Source organism: Paramormyrops kingsleyae, chromosome 11, assembly GCF_048594095.1.
Source record: "Paramormyrops kingsleyae isolate MSU_618 chromosome 11, PKINGS_0.4, whole genome shotgun sequence".
In the NCBI taxonomy this organism is placed as follows: domain Eukaryota; kingdom Metazoa; phylum Chordata; class Actinopteri; order Osteoglossiformes; family Mormyridae; genus Paramormyrops; species Paramormyrops kingsleyae.
The window spans coordinates 18,123,633-18,142,725 of NC_132807.1; the positions used below are offsets into that span (position 1 = coordinate 18,123,633).

Below are 19,093 nucleotides of genomic sequence, written 5' to 3' on the forward strand. Positions count from 1 at the left end.
ACTTGAGTTCTTTGAGGAAGCTACAAGAGAAATTGATCACAAAAAGGCCTACGATATGATCTATTTAGATTTCCAGAAGGCCTTTGATGTTGTCCCCCGCAAACGGCTTTTGCGTAAGCTCTGAAGAGAACACCACAAACAACTGGGGACTGTTAACTTTCGGACTGAAGAGAAGCCATTGTGTTGCACTGGAGAAATGCCGCTCTTATCGTGAAGAATAATAATAATGAAGACCCGAGGTTGGATCACTTAAAAAAAATTGTGCTGTTCACGTCAATATGGGCAAACTGTTGTTGTTGGTGTTAACTGCAAGTCCAACTGAAACAAAACCAAAATCAACTGCCCCAGAAATGTTCACAATTTAACACCATCGGTTAGCCACAAGCATGCTAACTGATACAAAGAATGCCATTTTCTCAGACACAATGATAGGTCTACATTTATTTTATTGAAAGAGGTCTGACTTATTTACAGTAATAACATCACATTATTTTATTCTACACAACTATTTGTTAAACTTAATTTCTCACACAAACTTAATTTCTGCACACAAAAGAAAACTATTAAACAATAATAATTACCCTCTGACTGGAATACACAGTGCATAGATTATTCCCAAATTCCATTCACATATTGTTTACAGGACCCTCAAGTTAATCACTCAGAAAACAGTCAGAAAGTTTTGAGCAGAAGTCTGTCTATAAGGATGTTAGGTCATGTTATTACTCAGAAAGTGACATCGGCAACGGGCTGAAACCAACTCTGCAGTGGGAAAACAAAACCCAATAAAGGACAAAGGGGTATTTACAGCTCGTACTGGGTGCTTACAAAATGTCTTCAAAACCTACACATAGTGCAAACTAATAAGAAAGAACATCACCCACTTATTTTCTGTTTGCCATGCTTCATAAAACACAGGACAAAAAAAGGTCATTGCTATTTATGCTTAAGATCTTGTGAAGACTGCAATATCAACTAAAAAGGCATGGCATGAATAGTGTATTGCTGCCTCACCCAACAGCAGTGCACAGTGGTAGCTATCCTGCGCTGTGCACGGCGCGCTTTAGCTTATGGTGGCAGGAAGCCCACGCGGTCACATGGCACAGAGCTCCCTAGGCGTACGTCCCCCCGGTGATGAGCAGCTCATACGCCGGGTCACGGCTCCGGCGGCACAGAACCACGCAGGCACACAGCATCCCAAGCATCTGCGGCAAAGAACCAGCAGCTGCGTTAAAACCTGCGACATGCCGGCTCATGGTCCGGTTGCAAGTTTAATGCATGATTGCATCGCACTAAATACATATGATAGTGGACAAATACATTCTTCAAAAATACTCTTCATAAGCTAATTTGGCAATAATTATGTTGAACATTATTGACAAGGTTGCTGTTCACCAGACACTTCAAAGCTACAAGACTCACAATATTACATTTAAAGATGTAAATATATAATGTATCTCAAATAATGAAAATATCAGGCTGATGGGCAGGTTTGTAATTATATACACGTTGTGTCTTTAATAAAACAGACCTGCCATTTCAAACCACATACATTTTAAACAAATACAAATATATACATGGTACACATACCATGAAGTGGGATTAGTGCTGGGCGGTATGACCAAACATTTGAATCAAACGTTTGTTGTTTGTATATTGAGTTATACTATATATGGAGAATTGTCATTATAAAGTTATCACTGTTAGAAAAAAGGGTGTACATAATTACCAGGGGTCCCCTCTCAATACACTCATAATGCTTCTAGCAGTGAACAATATTATATAATTTGCTGCCTATTGAAGCATTACAGCCGTTGTTTCAGCTATGCTACAATATGGCGGTATATAAAAAATTCATACCGTACTGGAAATTAAATCCGGTATATGGCCCAGCATTATGTGGGATCATAATTTATTTGTAAACAGATTTACCTGTATCGCGGCAAACGTCAGAGCTGCCCAGATAACATACATCATGATCTGCTTCAGTTTCTTCACCACAAGAGCTTCACATCCCTGGACAAAGAAAATGCTGTTAATTTCACTTTATTCGTATTCTGGTGATACTGAATCAAAAATTCACAAGGATAAAAGAAACACAGTGATTGCAACATCATAACCTGTGGCTCCAAACGAGTCAGAATATACAGTAAGTATATGGAGGTGTCAGCAGTCATGATTTTTAAGGAGAGCATTTCCTTTGTATGAGTAGCCTTATTGTAAAGTGGCACCAGCTTTGATGTAGTTGGGAAATGCAAGAACACTAATAACACCATGGTGGAACAACTGTACACTGGGCCCTGGGGCATTATGGGGCTTCCACCATAATGTGGTAGGTGACGAGCATGTGCACCCACCACATGACAAACCACTGACAACCTGAGTACTGCCGTGCAGCATCAGATGGAACGGTGTGAGTTTTTTCCAGTGCCTAAAAGCGTCAATCCTGCCACTAACCCCCAAATTTTCCCTGGAAGTTGGAGGACCTGCTTGCAGGGCCAGATGTAGGTTAACATCATACCCAGGATGAAGCAAATGCAGGTTAAGGGCCTTGCTCAAGGGCCCAACAGAGCAGAATCGCTCCAGGCATTCACGGGATTTGAACCAGCAACCTTCTGATTGCTGGCACAGATCCCTAGCCTTACAGCCACCACTCCATCCGTAATAATGAGATTGCATACATAAAAATGAGAGATGCATGTCACAAGTCCATATAAAATGCATAACATCAGTGCTGGGGCAGCTGCCCTGGTTGCCCCGCCTACCAGTCTGCCCCTGAACCTAAAGCTGGCATGAGAACCCCAGGTGGTGAAGCTCACCAAGACCGTCATGGGGACGGGTCTTAACTAGCACCCACCTCCTGGTAGAGGTCTCCGGGGCGGCTCAGAGAACCGCTACAGTTGCTGACACTGGACTTGCAGCAGCTGACCGGAACGCTGTTATTTCTCGACTCCTTGAACCAGCGGGTATTCCTCCAGTCAGAGTAGTTATGAATTCCACAGCAATAAAGCTGTCATGAAAAGGATACTTTTAACATGGAGATCCACCAGTGAAACAGGAGGCATGTCACAAAGACAGTAACAGGTGATTTAGATCCTCCTACCTGCCTTTGTACATAATCAATGGCACGGCTCGGAGCATCGGTGTTTGTCCCATTGTACTCATTGTACACCTTATGAATAGAGCGATCTACTTCATCTTCCACCTGCAAAAAATATATAATCTGCTCATCTTAACACAACGATATTATATTAAAGGTGCACCATGGGAGTAAATTACAGGGAGGATGGAGGTGGGTTGTAACCACCCCCCACCCCCCAGTAATCAAAATCAGCTAATACACCCCCCCCCCTCAATAATCATGTCTCTGCCTAAATGGGTGGAGATCTTATCCCTTCCAATGTTCAAACCAAAGTTGCACCCTTGGGTCGCTCAATCCCACAAGCGCCACACGGGCATTGCTGTAATTCACGTCGCTACCACTAGAGGCATTTGTGACGCATGTACAGCATCGCTAAATTCAAGCAATTGTTTAGGGGCTGAATATGATGGTGAAAAGTCAAATAACCTTAGCGACCATCCAGAGAAGACTTACCGTAAGCAATGAACTATCTTTAACATATCAATTTTTGCCAGAGAAAAAAACTCGTTCTTGACAGTATAAACGTACAAAAAACTGATTATGAACCACAATATAATCAGGGAGAAGTATTAATTTTATCAGATAAACCCCACCCAATGGCAAAAAAGAAAAGATTCCATTACAGAGGTTTCTGCATTTAAATTAAAAACTCCAACACAGATCAAAATGTCGTAAAAGACTTACCTTTGCTCGGTAAATATAGCCAAGAACGACAACAACTACTTCTGTAACAAACACCAGGAGGAGAATGACGACAAACTAGGGAGCAGAGAGACATTTTATTAATAACATTTAGAAAAAGGTTGGAGCCAGTTTAGAAACAGACAGTTGTGTGGACAGATACTACAATTGCAATGTGATTAGTCTTGCAAGTGTGGTGTAGCCAGAAAATTTACTTTGGGTGTGCCAAAAAATGTTATTTAATTTGGGCGTGCAAGCTGATGTTTTGGGTGCCATTTGCACACCCTGGTCACGCCCCAGAACCGCACGTTGTTTACTGTGGATATGGGTCATCATCGGACTAAATTCCAGCTGGATCTCGAACGGCGATACTTTTGAGTGAAATATAAGATCGAGTCACTCACAGCGGCCAGACCACAGCGGCTCTCTCGGACCGTGGCACAGCAGCCGATGAGCCCGATGATGAAGAGAAGGGCTCCCACAGCTATAATAATGACAGCGGGGATCAGGGTGTACACGTCCTCAAAGAAATGGTCGTAGTCGTCATACGTGATGAACACATAGGCTCCGACGTAACACAGAATTCCCGCGGCTGCCTATAAAACAAGGGGAAAACTACGTGTATGCATGTTTTATTTATCAAGGCTTCTGAGCATTAAACATAAATTGCCTGATACATCTGGAACCTTCCGCCACTCCATTATACACGTGTTGATTGAATATTACAGTATAAATGTTACATCCTGACAGTAATTTTTATTGTGCGTTTCACAAGAATGTTACGTGCATATCTTCCGCACAGCTCACTGCTTGAGCAGTAACTTATTATTTCAACATTATCGCACACTATTTACTTTATGCTCTCTGTCTCATGTGGAAATTATGCAAGAGGGCATTTTTAATCTTTCCATTCTGTTCCGGACAGGAGGTTCTGGTGAACAGTGAGCCCTGGGTGAGATGCCAGCTCATCAGTGGGCACAAACCCACTCAATAAAGTCAGCTACTGTGGACAGGTAGCTCTGCCGGCGTGTAACAAACTGTACCACCCATCTTAAACACCAAAATAGCACTTTCACTACAGATAAGGGCACTCACAATAAAGAAATCACGTGAAATCAACTATACCTGATTCACTACAATTAGGCATTTGGAATTACCAGCACTATTCACATTTTATACAATCGTATACCTGTACAATAATATCTAACTCTGGGCTATTTGTTTTACATTGTAAAGTACACTGGCAAATACTTTCTTTGACCTATATAGGTTTTTCTGATAAATATACACGTCCGATTATTCCAGCTTGTTATCATAGCCGGGGATCGTCAACATGTCCGTGTCAAAATGTTTCAAGAGAGAAAAATAACAATGTAAACTACTACTTAAGAATATTTAGATCAAAATGTCCTCCAGAATTCGCCATGGTGTTGAGCCCTGATCATAGATAGTAGGTTTGCAAATATATACATACCTGCAATGACAGATAGCTAACTAAGGTCATGGTACAACCAAATTTTGAGATAAGCACTACGACATTTCTTGCATAACGCAGTTAAGTGAGACGGGGGGGAAACCCTGCAAATCCGCTGGCACCAATGGCACGTCTCGATAATAAATGTGCAAATGATCAGCAGTTCCTGAAACATTTAGCGATCGGAACATGCACTAAAATAAACTGACTTCTGTACTTAACACCCAAAGTCAAATGCCATTTAGACCAGGACTGAAGTGTCAATATATCAGCTAGTTAATATAAAACCAAAAGGCCATAAATGCCAAAGGCTTGACGCTACACCTTGGCAGCTTATTACCATGAAATGTAGTTGTTTAAACGCCGAGGAGACGCAAATGTCAGCGCCACTTCAAAGCCCCAGAACCGGCCGGAACAATATGTGTCCCCGGCAAGACGCCGCATGCTGCCACTTACCCAGAAAATAAGGTTTAGGAAAACCAGCACGGTCTTCGAGGAGGTGACACCGCACTGGCCCATTTCGCCTGCAGAAAAACAGCTTATTTTTTACAGGGGCCGTATTACTATAGTTATAAAATGGCTGTCTGCCTGCAGCAGTCCGTTACCCCGGAAACTCTCCGCTGAGCCCCGTGTCGGACGCCCCCGCCGAGGAAAACTGCACGGGAGGCGGCGTGTGTGCCGCAGAGCCGGCAGGAGGTGCCGTAATAATGCACTGGGAAGCGGGCGAAGTGAAGACCCTGGCGAGGGAATCGTGAAGCTTTCAACATACACTCACTATAAACACCCCATGATGATTTCAGTGCTCCTTCGATTCTTATGTTAATTACATTATTATTATTATTATAACAGATTATTATTATTTATTTCTACCTTATGACCTCAATTTATATAATTTCTTATCCGTGACCTTGCTTATAATTTGATAAACTTTGATTTGATTTGCAGTCACTGGAAGCTAGTTATACACATTCACCCGTATACACTAATATTTTATGGCATATATATATATATATATAGTTGATATACAATTCACGAAATTATAACTGATTTGGATTTTAACTTTTTATACAGACAGTATTAATCGACAGGAGTTGCCACAAGCTAGTTTTCAGCCCATAACAGTTTCAGTACCCGGTCAGAAGTAGAACCCCGGCAACAATCTGATCGAATTGAAGGTACTTCCTAATTCGTGTGAGTGTAAGGATTTTATTTTATGCATATATATCGTAGTCATAATAATTTCAAAGTTATGAAAAATTTGTTTCATAATAAACATCACACGTATGTAGTCATGATTACTACTATTATTATTATTACGATGATGATGATGATTACTCCAGCTACTGCGATTACAAATGGACTTTTACAGTGAAATGTGGAGACCGGAAGTCAGGCCCCCTGGTTTTTCCCATGATGCTTTGTTCTATAGTCCGAAGTACGCCAGAAAAAACAGCAGGTAAAGAGCTGGATTTACGTACAAGCAGCGAGTTACGGCGTCATCTAGCTGGAAGGATACCTTTATTCCGAAGTAATGTTTGTTTCTTTGTTGTTTAGCAAGCCTAGTGCTATTTTAAAATGTCTGTCAGCTGAATGCTAGTTTCGGAGTTGTTTATGTAACTGTCTGTGGTTATTATCTGGTAACGAGAAAACTAACTTGATAACAGCGTTTACGTGATTTGTATTAAGTAATCTGTGAAGTGATTCGTTTAAATGCTGAAGCGATTGTATAATTAACTTTTTTATAATATGTTAGTTAAACTTAGCTGCGTGAAGATTTTTCAGGTGTTGCATTAATTTTTAGCTTTTATTATGATTCATATGTTCAGACCTTACAATACAAATATGTTTTAGGACCAGGACCTTTGGCATATAATGTCATTAAATTAGCGTTTTTTCGTGTTTATTTATTGTGCTTGATCCCGAGATGTCACGTGTTTCACTGTTACAGAACGGAGGTTCAGAAGTGTGAAGTGTCCATGTTTCTGCTGCTGACTGTCAGGCCTTTCTCCAGAGATCAGACATGAAAAGCAGAGAGGACTGCCTGCAGGAGCCCGAAAAAGAGAACAGGAGGCAGCCGAGGCCGCCCCGGCACCGACAGCCATGCCGCTTCTACTCCCAAGGAAAGAACTGCCAGTTTGGGGAAAACTGTCACTTCCTCCACCAGGGAGAAGAGGCCAAGCAGGCGCTGAAGGGCGTGGATAACATGCCAGGGGGGGCACAGGAGACAGCTGACGGCCGTGCGGAGCCCGGTCCTGAAGAGGGCGAAAGCTGCTCCCAGGCCCATCGCTTGCCTCACCCCGGGACCGCTCCGCACAGGCGAAGTCACGGCACCCGGCCGTGCCGCTACTTCCTGTCTGGCCACTGCGCCCTGGAAGACCGATGCCGCTTCTGGCACCCTGATGATTTGCCTCCCGTGGCCGAGCCAAACACTAGGCCCAGGGAGCCTGTCGAGCCCCCCAGCGTCATTCACGTGCGACTGAGCGAGCTCACGGAAGAAGTGGCAAGGCGGCTCCGGGACACAGAGATCACCCAGCTGGCCAAGCGCTTTCCCAGGGACCAGCTGATCGTTCAGGAGCGGGAGGATGGGCAGCTCACTGTCTACAGGTTCATCGTGCATCCCAGTGACCCCGACTGGGTAATCCCACATCTTATGATGTCACACAGCATATGTACACGGGCAGCTGAGGTTCAGTCAGGCAGCTTGTTACTCAAATTTGCTGAATTTTTGCTGTCTTTTTGTGACACAAATGAAAATAGTTGAATCTTACATAAATTTTTGTACTGAATTTAAATTTCTAATTGCATTTCCCTATCCCACAAGAATTTTGAGTGATACAATTAAAATTTACACTACATGCATGGTGGAAGTGACTCATCTAAAAGTTAGAAGTGCGATTTTCTGCCGTATTTTGGAACAGAGTCCATAAGTCATGAGGCATACTGGCACTCCAGCTGCCTTGATATTCTCAAGATTCTTTATTCTATTTGTCATTTGTATTTGCCTTCTGTAAAGTCTAAAAATGTTCACAAATAGAAATAATTTTTCCTAAATTTAACCTTTAATATACCCCTCCATTCTTACTAAGGATTTTCATACTATAAATATTACCTAATAATGATGTCACTCAAAAACTATTATTGATGGCAGAATCTGAAATGCAATTCTGAAATCAGTGTAGACGACTTCGTAAAGGACACCCCTTAGGTTTTCTGTGATCTTTATGTTGGTTTAATGTTTAATGCTCTGACAACCATCCATCATTTATTACTCTAGTCCTGGTGACTTGAGTGAAACATGTCTTTACTGGATGGAAGGTTAAAACTATTTTAAATGTTTATGCTGATTTGTTTCAGTGCTGTAGTTCCTTTTTAGTGGTCCCAATAATCCAGAGGTCACCCATCTTTACTTTCCTGTAATTAGTCTTCCTTGCTTTATAGGTTAATCTTTGAACCAAATATATATAACTAAAATGATGAGGGTTACATGCAGTGTATATGTAGTGGATGTTGTGTTTTAAATGACAGTATCTCTCTGTTGATCTTGCAGCCCTTTGACTTGAAAGAAATCCACGTAATGGTTAGCTTCCCTGAGCGCTATCCCCAGGAGGTGAGCAAACAGAGCTCCTACTCTGCCCTTACTCTGTGTTTTGGTGAATGAAGAATACTGACATTGCCTGCATGGAAACTGTTACAGGTTTTTAATGTGCTCATTCCAGAAGACCAGGATTTGCCATCCATCATGGGGAGGTAAAAGAAGTCTTTTTTTTTTTTTTTTTAGGTCATAGATGCATCTATTGTTATGGACATTACCCAATAAGACGCACTGTTTCTAACACACAGGCACGTGTGCAAGGCCTCTCAGGAGTGGCTACAGGCCAGGCACGCCACCAATGAGCTGATGGAGAAGGTGGAGCTGCTGTTCCGGCCGTTCCTACGCTGGCTGGACCGTAACTTGGAGAGGCTTTTCACTGAGGGTGCCCGGCAGGTTGGTTTGATGTAATACTTGTTCAGATCAGTGTTTTTTATTTAAAAATGACCCCCCCCCCCTCACCTCCCCATCTTCTCTCCTCCCAGCTGAAAAAGGACATAGATGCTGAGCGATCTGGAATCCAGTTCATCTCCTACCAGCAGCTCCAAGCATCGGTCTGCAAGGACCAGCGCTCAGAGCCTGCAGTGGGCAGCTCTGATGAAGAGGAGGAGGAGGAGGAGGATGATGGTGAGGAGGAGGACAATGATACGGGAGAGGCGGGAATGTCAACCCTGGCGCAGGAGGAGGAGGCGAGCGGGCGAGCTGTGGAGAACATGAGGAGTGCAGAGCCGCGGAGAGGCACGGAGGTGAAGCTGCTAGGCCTGCAGCTGGGTGAGGGCACAGCCACAGTGAGGGCAGTGCGGCTCACACTATCACTGCAGTGCAACAGGTAGGCGCCGCCACATTGCCCCTGCCGTCTCCTGGTATGTGTACGCGGGGCGTTCTCAGTGGCCTCTCTGTTGCCTGTCGCACGAAGGTGCAAAGTGACGGCGGACCTGGCCGTCAGCGAGGGGCTGCCCTGCTCCGCCCACTGCGACAGGTGCAGCGTCGGAATTGGCGCGGCGTTCCGGCCCAACGTGCTGCACCGCTACTGCGACGTCCTGGGCTACCTGGACCTCAGCAACTCGGCCGCCGTGGACCTGGTGTTACAGGAGTGTGAGCTGATGGTGGGCTGCCTGGAATGCTCCCAGGAGGGCCCCCTGCAGGTAGACATGATGATGATTTATTATTGTTATTGTTGTTCAATAATGATGGAATTATTATTACAGTGGTGCCTGCGGTTCACGAACGCTGTGGACTATGAACAATTTGTTTCACGACCAAAAATTTCATGGAAAAAAATGCATTGGTTCGCATAGAAAATTTGGCTGACGAAGATTCCTCGGCCAGCCGCATCATTTTACATGATACCATACATAAGAACCAATTAAATTAAAAAATTATATTTAACATATTGTGTGTTTTGCGTAAGTCTGAACAAGATGAGAAAAAGATAGTATTGCAGTACTGAGGAGTCGAATATGAACGATATAGCCAAATGTAGAAGTTATTTACCTTTAACTTATTTACCAACAGAATCTGTCAACTCGATGTTGCCGAGAGCTGCACCAACACACACAATGCAATGCTGTCAAATCACTTGCTTTTGCTCATTGTCATTATAAAATACAAAATATTACCGTACAGTGGAACGCAAATGGGTTTCGTGACCAGTTCTTATTCGCCTTTCTCCTCTTTACTAATTTTTTGCTTAATTTCTCACAAAAGCTCCACACAGTCAATGAATCAGTCCAACAGAAAGGGGGAGAATGACATGGTCGTCTCGGATATCACTCATGCAAAAGCAGGGGCAGTAAAATTTGGACAATTTTTAAACCTGTACTAGATAATGCTGAAAAGGAACCATCATTAAAATTGCAAAGCTTATTATATTATATTATACATAAATGATTACTCGATGAATCATCAGATTAATTGGTAGGTTACTCGATTGTGAATATAATCAATAGTGATAGCCCTAGTGGATACCTACATATTTCCCCATACAGACATTATGGATACTATGCTCTTAAGGAGGAAAATGAGACGTATAAACAATCTTTCCTTCTCTTTGAGGCTGTGTGTAAATGCTTTATCTGTAACATGACTTTTCATTGTCATTGGTATGGTCACAGTATATGACTTACTCTGTGTCTCACGCAGAGTTTGTCATTTGGACAAAACATGGAAGTAAATTGTCTGCACTGCCACAGTCGGCTCAGCATACTGGTTGAGGGGACACGGTTCCAGTACATCCAGCCACGCACTCGAAATCAAACTGGTGATTTTGCTCCCCCTTCCCGACTCTGTGTGTGTGTGCGCAAGTGTGTGTATGTGGTTTTTGGCCATGGAATTTGGCAGACTGGTGCTCTGTTTGTCAGGCTCAGACAGCTGGTGCAGGTTGTGCACAAAGCAGATACCCTTCGACTTATGTTATAGGACTGTTTTTATGTCTGAATGTGTGTGTGAGGTTCTGAAATACATTGTATACTGCATTATATACATATCCTGTAATCAACAATGCACTAGATATAGATATTAAAAAAGTGTTAGTACTAAAACGTATTTACAGGTAACTTTAGTAACAGTAATGGCCAAACGGGGATATTTACCCCTTTACTCCTATTGGCCACAAGGGAGCTGAATCTCTGAATGAGTCCGTACCACAAATAATGAAAACTTTTAACATAGACTAGGTAAAACTAACCTGATTTGTCCATCAAATGAGCAAGAATTTCTATCAATAAAACTTGACAGGAGGGTCTTATTTAATAACAGAACAGCCTAGTTATAACTGAGTTATAACTAGGCTGATGTACTGTATGACTCTTAAAGTGAACACACACCTCAGAGATTACAGTAATTCACACTTTTGCTGTGAATCCACCAGCTTGATTTTTACAAGTCTAACGAAAACCGCTTGTTTTGAACGAGTAACAACTAAAGAACGACATTATGTACGTTGTTAAACTGAACTTACCGTTAACTGCACACTGTCTGAATGAGTCACAACGTGAATGTAATATAAACTGCACGGTTTCCCTCTTGGCAACAAGCCGCCAAAAGGGGGTATTTTCATCAATGTGTACAAGAACCCAGCCACTGCTGCTTGACAACAATCTTTACCAATAACATGCTGAATAATACAGCATCAGCAAATAAATAAATGTAAAATGATCAATAATACAATTAGAATATATGCCACTCATAGGCTTCTATAGCCCATTAGCTGTGTGTGTGTGTGTGTGTGTGTGTGTGTGTGTGTGTGTGTGTGTGTGTGTGTGTATATATAGTGAGGCTTGTGCTGGGGTAGGCTGTATGTTCACAATAACCCTATATTCGTTAGAGGATGAATGGATGGAAAAAGCTTCTCTGGTTATCATTGCTTGTCTGCGACGCCCCCTGCAGGTCAGGAAGAGAGGAAGCAAGCGGGTCGGTACCCCAGAGACCCGGCGGTTCAGCACGGGAAGCCCCTACCCGGAAAAGGCACTTGCAAACACTTCAAACAGAGCCAGCGGTGGCTGAGGTGCCCGCTTCTCTGCGCAGCGTTGGCACGCTGGCACGGCTGAGGCCGACGGTGTTGTTTCCTAAGCTCCACTGAAACATCTCTGCTGTATCCCAGGTTTCCATGTTGCGGTCGCGCTTACCCATGTGACCTGTGCCATGACTCGGATCAAGACCACCCTATGGAACGGGCAACCAGGATGCTGTGTGGCCACTGTGCCAAGGAGCAGGTGAGCAACCTTCCAGTTCATGGCAGGTCCCTCTCAGTCTGACCAAGACTGAGGCTAAAGAGGACCAAAACCAGCCTTTTGACGTGGTGGCCCGTGAGTGATTGGCGCCCTCTTGTGGTTTGTAGCCATACAACAACGAAAAGCCCTGCATCAGCTGTGGGAACATGATGACCAGAGGGAGCTACACCAGCCACTGGGAAGGAGGCCTGGGCTGCAGGAACAAAGTGAAGATGAGCAGGTATTATATGGAGAACAGCCAATGACGAGCCAGAGAGAACAGGTTGTGTACTCTGATTGGTTGGTCGCTCAGACTGGTTTAAATATGGCTAAACTGCATACAGATAACTGTCTTTTTGTGACGTGCAAGTTCATTTTCATTGTCAGCTGCTTTCGGGCTTGTTACACAGATCCTTGGTGACCCCACTCCTCTTTTAACAGAAATGATCGTCAGAAGTTCAGCAGCGCAAACAAGACGGTGTCTCGGAAGGCAAAGAGCGAGAAGAACTAAAGAGCAAACGATGGATTTCAAATTAAAAGCTCAAAAAAAAATCTTATTAAAAGATGAAACTAGAAGTTCAAATGAAATTAGATTGGGGGCTCGTGAGCTACCCTTTGAAATTTAAACAACCTCAGCTTGGCTCACAGACAACATACAGGTGTTTTGATGCCTCAGGTCACAAACAGAATGATGTATAGGCGCTAAATGCCAGCTGTTGGGTCCTTTTAAGCGCCGTGGGTGGGGGCCAACTCCTCAGAGATTACGGTAATTCACGCTTTGCTGTGTATCCAGCAGCTTGATTTTTACAAATGGAAATGCCACAGAGAATATTTTTATCCCTCCTGCACAACAGTTCTGCAATCAGGATCAGAATTCTAATAGGTTTAGAAATGGTGACATGATACAGTGCAGAGGGGGAGGGGCAGAGAGCATGGCTGGGTGCTGTTTCCTTAGGACTTTGCAGTATTTACAGCTAGAAGTGGCTTTGAAATTTCTTTGGGTGCCTGTAGTTAAATCAGCACTATATAATTGATGTGGATGTAAAACTATATATTCTTGATTATTATAAATCATTTATAAAGATCTTGATATCTCTAAATAGGTTTATGTAGTGGACTGAATCCTAAATGTAATGTGGAGTGAGAGACTATCTTCTGAGTCTTATGTAGCATTAAGTCTTTTTAAAGATGTCTGCTTCATTAGGGAGATCCAATTTTCTGTGGATCTTAATATTCTGACTGAAGCCTTCTGTATCAAAATAAACTGGTATAAATCTCTTAATTGTGTCATGCTATTTCATGTGACGTGTGTGTCCCAGTGTGTAGTGTTGGCACCTCATTGTTCTTGCATCCTGGCTTCGTTCCATCTGGGAGGCGTTATCCATGCCTGCGTGTTGGTCTTCCTGTGGCCGTGGTCGTTTCCATCCATGCTTGACCCCTCAGGAGCAAAAGCGTGACTGATACTGAGTGACTAATGTGTCAATCAAGTCGGCATTGCATCATTTACATGCTGCTGCTAAGATTTATCAGTGTCAGCTGAGATGATTTCAAGTTGAGGGAAAACTTTATTTGCAACCTTATGCTGATGCAGAGGTTCACGACTTAGTTTAACCCAAAGGTAAACAACATAGAAAGGAATGGCAAGTCTGTCACATCAGCGAAAGGCTTCTCAAAGCCGTGTTCTCTCACTACGAAACAGGAAACTGTTATTAACTCAGGTGGCAGACTTTAGATCCAAAAGCAGATGTAATTATTTCCTTAAATAGATTTAAATGTGTGTTAAATGTGATTCCAGTTCTCCATAACTATTATCTAAGTTTTTGTTTTTTTAATGGACCAAGATGAAAGTGAGCATGATTTGTGAGAAATCATCGACTGAAAAGAATCCAGCAAGAACATAACTTAAGTTTGTCCCTTAATAAGATATGACCTCAGTCAGCAGGTAGGTTGGATGCTTAGGAAAGAAGCCACTGCCACAGACATATTGACTGTCCTGGCGTGTCTCGCTATTAACATGGGTACCATGAAAGACCAGTATATTAATGGCCCGGTCTTGGTATGCTGATTTGTACCGGGAAATTTGGTGGATGAAGAACAAAGCAGTAACATTATACTTTTCCCTCAGAACATCAAGCCCGGTGAGGTCATCACATCTTATTGAAGTCGGTCTTCATCCTAGACTACCTGCAGGTTAGACTGAACATGAAGACGCAGTTCAGGAGACCCTGTGAGGCCAAAGCCTTAAATAAGTCAGCCCTGCTCTTTGATGCTCGCACTTTCATGCATGGACCCTATCAGCAATACACAATGATAAAGCCCATAAGATTAAAACAGACTGCAAAATGTGACTCATATGAGTCAATTATTTAAATAATGTTTTGATAAATATGTCAGCATAAATCAGACTGTGATGCAGCATGCCTTCTGTGAGTTATTAACAAGCACACGGCTGTGGGATCCAGAGGCGATTGCATTTTGTATATCACAGATACAAACATTTAGAGTAATTATGCTGTAGAAAGTCTTTTTTACTTGTTTAATCCACTAAACATAGACGACCAGTCAAATGTTTTTGCACAGCAGTTTTTTTGGGTTTTTTTTTATCACTTTTCCATTTATTACATAAGCTGTAGATATCTTATTCTTGTTTAGCATTGGAAAGTTGAGCGAACAACTATAAATGGAAATATAAGTCAAATACAACAAGTCTCCATAACATGGAAAGAGTATTTAACAGCGCATGTCTGACATCCTATTAACTGGTTGTATGGTGATGGTATAGTCAAATCCTAGGTTGTCCTTTAACTTTAAATGCACTAGTTAACAGTTTCATCCCATGAAACAGAGCAGTATTTTAATGTCCCTTGTAGAAAGAATGCCTTGAATTTTCTCTGCTGCTATAACTGCTAGAGGAGGTTATTTTGATGAATCAAAGATATGATGTTTGCTTGCTAATAAATACTTTTGAGTTATAGTGTAGGTCTTGGACAAATGGGATACATAGGCCTATAAGTCAAAATTGTGCATTCTGCTTTTTTTATTATAAAATATTCTAATATAAATGTTGATTGAAAGGGTAAAAGAAGCAGGAGGGATATGCCTTCATATTGGCAGCACAGGTAATGGGCCGTACACAGGAAATCAATCAGAGAACACTAAAGAGGATTTTTTTCACATGTAGTGTATTAATACAAGACATTTGAAAAGTAAAAGTAAGATCACATTATGAAGGAACAAATGTACATGCATTTAAATCATTCCGCTAGTGTGGACAAGGCAGATATCCACCCTGTATGAACAGCTGGAGACATTAAACGTGTGACTGGATCATTTCTCATTTTCTCCTGTTTTGGATGAAGCCTTCCAGAATCTTCATAAGTGCAACTCCTGTAATATTAAAAAATACTGTCTAAATACATTGTGTTATATTACCTACGTTTTGCAGTGTTTCAGGATAGGGCTGAAATATTGTACACACACATCGACACATTGTGTTATTATTATTATTTTATAATTGGTGCTTATTAAACAAACACAGCAATTTAACACTGTAAACATAAAGTTTGGCAGAAACCAAGCAGTGACTGTAACAAATTTAAAAAGAAATTAAATATATCTTTTTATTGTGAAGGTATTCAGTGTCTTTATCCTGTAGAAAAAGACAACATTTTATAGGAATGTACACAAAACTTTGAATTTCTATTTTGTTGGGCAACTATTTAAAGTCCCCCCCCCCCCCCCCCCAAAAAAAAAAAACAGCTCATGAAAACTCAATAACATTACATAAATAAAAAAGGTGTTCCTGGATTTCTACGTTTTTCTCACTAAATGTGCATAGGTTGTCCTCATTATTAAATCTCAGTCTTAATTTTGTTTTATAAAGATAGATGTCATTACTAATTAATTATCTTTAAAATGAACTTCCGTCATTTTGGGAACCACTGGGAATGACAAATATCGTTTCCTTATTTCGACTATCTGTGGTTTTGAAAATTTGTTCAATAAACAATGTTGTTTAATTTGCAGAGGGAAGAGCACCTTTGAAATGATCAGCCTAATACATTTATTATAAAAAAAAAAATTAATCCAACAAATTATAGTTACCCTTGCAGAGATCGTGTGATTAAGTTGCGCATTGTGAAATTCCTTTGACCAGCTTTACAAAGGCAACAGGAATGGCTCGAAAAAGTCCAAATATCTTTTAACTGAACAATTGATGTTATATTTTAGAACAAATTGACTATGGTCTAGCAAATCACCATTATGAGCAATTAAATTAACAATATATCAAATATCCCTTTCAATCCAGTCTTTATGGAATCTTACTCCTCCATAAAATATATCAATTATTCCAGAGAGGACGATTGTGAGGAGCGAAATCACGTTAATACGACATTTCCCAATATAGTAACACTAGTTTATGATAATTAGACAATTTAATAGGTAGTCTCATGGGCTCAAAATCACAAATTAAAAGAAATCGAAATACCACCAGCCAGCTGAAATAAGTGGCGGGGGGGAAATAAAGCGCAAGCTGTGTTCGCGTTTTATGGAAGTCTGTAACCATTTTAATTTTATGATCCATTAATTCCCTAATAATCTATCACATTCAGCCCAACATCCTCTGTGGTTTTATTCCACATTATGTTATGTCCAACGATATATATATAATTATATAGGCCTACAAGCTTCATACGGGGCTTCTAAAGGGATAGAGATATTTTTAACGATTTTGCATTCCCTCGCAACCTGTCTTATATCCTGTCATTCCTGTGCACCTCACACCCGTACCATTCCGACAGGTCCAGCGCTAATGGATCACCTTATACATTCTTACTTTGAACTTGGTCTAATATACTGTACACCGACACAGTGATCACGCTTAATTCTCGCGGATTTGACGTTTGCGAGGGAACGCAAAAATTCGAAAAAATATTTTCCAGCCCTGTCCCTTTAGGGACTCCATGATAGGCAAATAAAGCTATTGTGGTACTTAAACACGCTTATATAACAATGACTACTGCTTATGTTAAAAACATTACAAGGTTTGTCAGTTAATAAACTTTAGTTTAATAAAATCGTCCGTAGATTCAATAGGCGGAGTCTCCGATGAAGGACCATTTAAATAACATTTCCTATCTCTGCCGCGGAGATAGGAAATGTTATCTAAATGGTCCTTCATCGTTCACTCAAAAAGGTATTAGCCTATAAGCAACTCATAAATTATACAGTAGTAACCGCGCATAATCAAATATTCACACGTTCAACTTAAAAAAATCACATAAAGGTCATTTAATAAATACCAACTTAGGGACACTGGATTCGAATGGAATTATTGTCCTTCCTTGCCTAAAAATCCGTCTCTGCAAACAAAAAGTATTATAGTGCATTTAATTACAACTAAATTTTAACGATCATTTATATTGCAATAAAAACCAGGCAAAATTCAGTAGTAACCAAAATACAAGTTTCTGTGCAGCCTCAGGTGAAGTTAATCAGCCTATGACTGGGGATTCTGCCCCAAGGTTTCAGATGCACCCAGTGATTTGGTTCTGGACGCTGCACGGAAATCAACTGAGATAGCGGAGTTGTTTTCAAGACTTTTGTTTTCTTTTTTAATAGTTATTTTTATCTTTCTCTCACCGTTCCGTTTTCATTGACTTACCGGCCCGCCGTAGTAGTGCTTTCCTTGTATCTGCTGTGCCATTTTCAGCACCTCCTGTAAAAGACGGAGTTTGAGTTTCTCTGTTTTCGTTGCATCTTCCATCTCGTCTGTTTTCAGTTCAGTGGGCGACTCCATCGGGGAACCGTCCAAAACGCTTTTCTTGCCCATGAAATGACCTGCAGAACAATGGTAACATGTCGAGTATAAGACTGAATATTTTATCCAATATTTGGACAGACAAATAAATTAACCCAGAGACTATACCGAAAACCTATAATTAATATATGGGATACATATACCTTAACATTGACTTCAAGATAATTTTCTTTAAAAACACAAAAGAGCTGCTAATTGAAATTATTATAATTATTGAGTAATATATGCTTACCTGTTGCCCATAGATTGCCCCGTGGATTCACTTTAATTTTCGAAACTTTATTTCTAAGTTCAGTTAAATCAAGACTGACTGAGGTGCTCACGGAAATGTAAGGGACGAGCAGAAGGTATGACAGGAACCCAAACTGACAAGCACCGCTCCACGTAACTGCAGTCATCTTTTATCACAGTACAGCTGATGTGTCGAGATCCCCTTTCAGTCTCGTCGTGTCTTTTGAATAATTCTTGAATAACGCCCGTATAACATCAGACGAAGTCAATAAAGGCAAATGACGGCTCACCTTGGTCATGTATACCGTCTTCATCTCCGCTTCGGCATTTATATGACACGACCTGGGTGGGATTTCGAGCAGACTGACACGAAGTCAGGGCTTTTTTCACAGTATTTTACTCACAGTGAAACTCGGAATAACCTCTCCCCTCCCCACCTGCTGCA

The 19,093-nt window shown here is 41.4% G+C and overlaps 2 protein-coding genes across 4 annotated transcripts; one reads left to right on the forward strand and one right to left on the reverse strand.

Annotated features, from left to right (window-relative positions):
* Positions 1-428: 428 nt before the first annotated feature.
* On the reverse strand, positions 429-5,977 carry tspan3a (tetraspanin 3a). Its single transcript, XM_023819245.2, has 7 exons — positions 5,754-5,977; positions 4,228-4,419; positions 3,827-3,901; positions 3,104-3,205; positions 2,858-3,010; positions 1,933-2,016; positions 429-1,205 (listed from the first exon to the last, which is right to left on the reverse strand). The coding sequence occupies exons 1-7, from the start codon at positions 5,814-5,816 to the stop codon at positions 1,113-1,115; spliced, it is 762 nt and encodes a 253-aa protein (XP_023675013.1). The 5' UTR covers positions 5,817-5,977; the 3' UTR covers positions 429-1,112.
* Positions 5,978-6,689: 712 nt separating this feature from the next.
* LOC111846930 (uncharacterized) lies at positions 6,690-13,878 on the forward strand. 3 transcript variants are annotated; one of them, XM_023817698.2, is made up of 12 exons: positions 6,690-6,753; positions 7,309-7,932; positions 8,845-8,904; positions 8,992-9,044; positions 9,138-9,282; positions 9,372-9,715; positions 9,803-10,031; positions 11,029-11,146; positions 12,274-12,391; positions 12,488-12,599; positions 12,725-12,837; positions 13,038-13,878. In XM_023817698.2, exons 2-12 carry the CDS (start codon positions 7,318-7,320, stop codon positions 13,105-13,107), a joined length of 1,977 nt encoding a protein of 658 aa, XP_023673466.2. In that variant the 5' UTR covers positions 6,690-6,753; positions 7,309-7,317; the 3' UTR covers positions 13,108-13,878. The 3 variants fall into 3 exon arrangements, with proteins under 3 accessions (XP_023673466.2, XP_023673450.2, XP_023673443.2); XM_023817682.2 differs by lacking the exon at positions 6,690-6,753 and adding an exon at positions 6,785-6,825 and having other exon boundaries at positions 7,246-7,932; XM_023817675.2 differs by lacking the exon at positions 6,690-6,753 and adding an exon at positions 6,785-6,825.
* The last annotated feature ends 5,215 nt before the right edge of the window (positions 13,879-19,093 follow it).

What these genes read in the sequence shown, in the direction of transcription:
- tspan3a (XM_023819245.2), bottom strand. Translation starts at nt 5,816, where the DNA reads ATGGGCCAGTGCGGTGTCACCTCCTCGAAGACCGTGCTGGTTTTCCTA. An exon ending in TCCTAAACCTTATTTTCTGG is followed by an intron (nt 4,420 to 5,753) that starts GTAAGTGGCAGC and finishes CTTGTTTTATAG; the next exon opens with GCAGCCGCGGGAATTCTGTG. An exon ending in TTGATTATGTACAAAGGCAG is followed by an intron (nt 3,011 to 3,103) that starts GTAGGAGGATCT and finishes TTTTCATGACAG; the next exon opens with CTTTATTGCTGTGGAATTCA.
- LOC111846930 (XM_023817698.2), top strand. Translation starts at nt 7,318, where the DNA reads ATGAAAAGCAGAGAGGACTGCCTGCAGGAGCCCGAAAAAGAGAACAGG. An exon ending in CTATCACTGCAGTGCAACAG is followed by an intron (nt 9,716 to 9,802) that starts GTAGGCGCCGCC and finishes TGTCGCACGAAG; the next exon opens with GTGCAAAGTGACGGCGGACC. An exon ending in ACGCACTCGAAATCAAACTG is followed by an intron (nt 11,147 to 12,273) that starts GTGATTTTGCTC and finishes CGCCCCCTGCAG; the next exon opens with GTCAGGAAGAGAGGAAGCAA.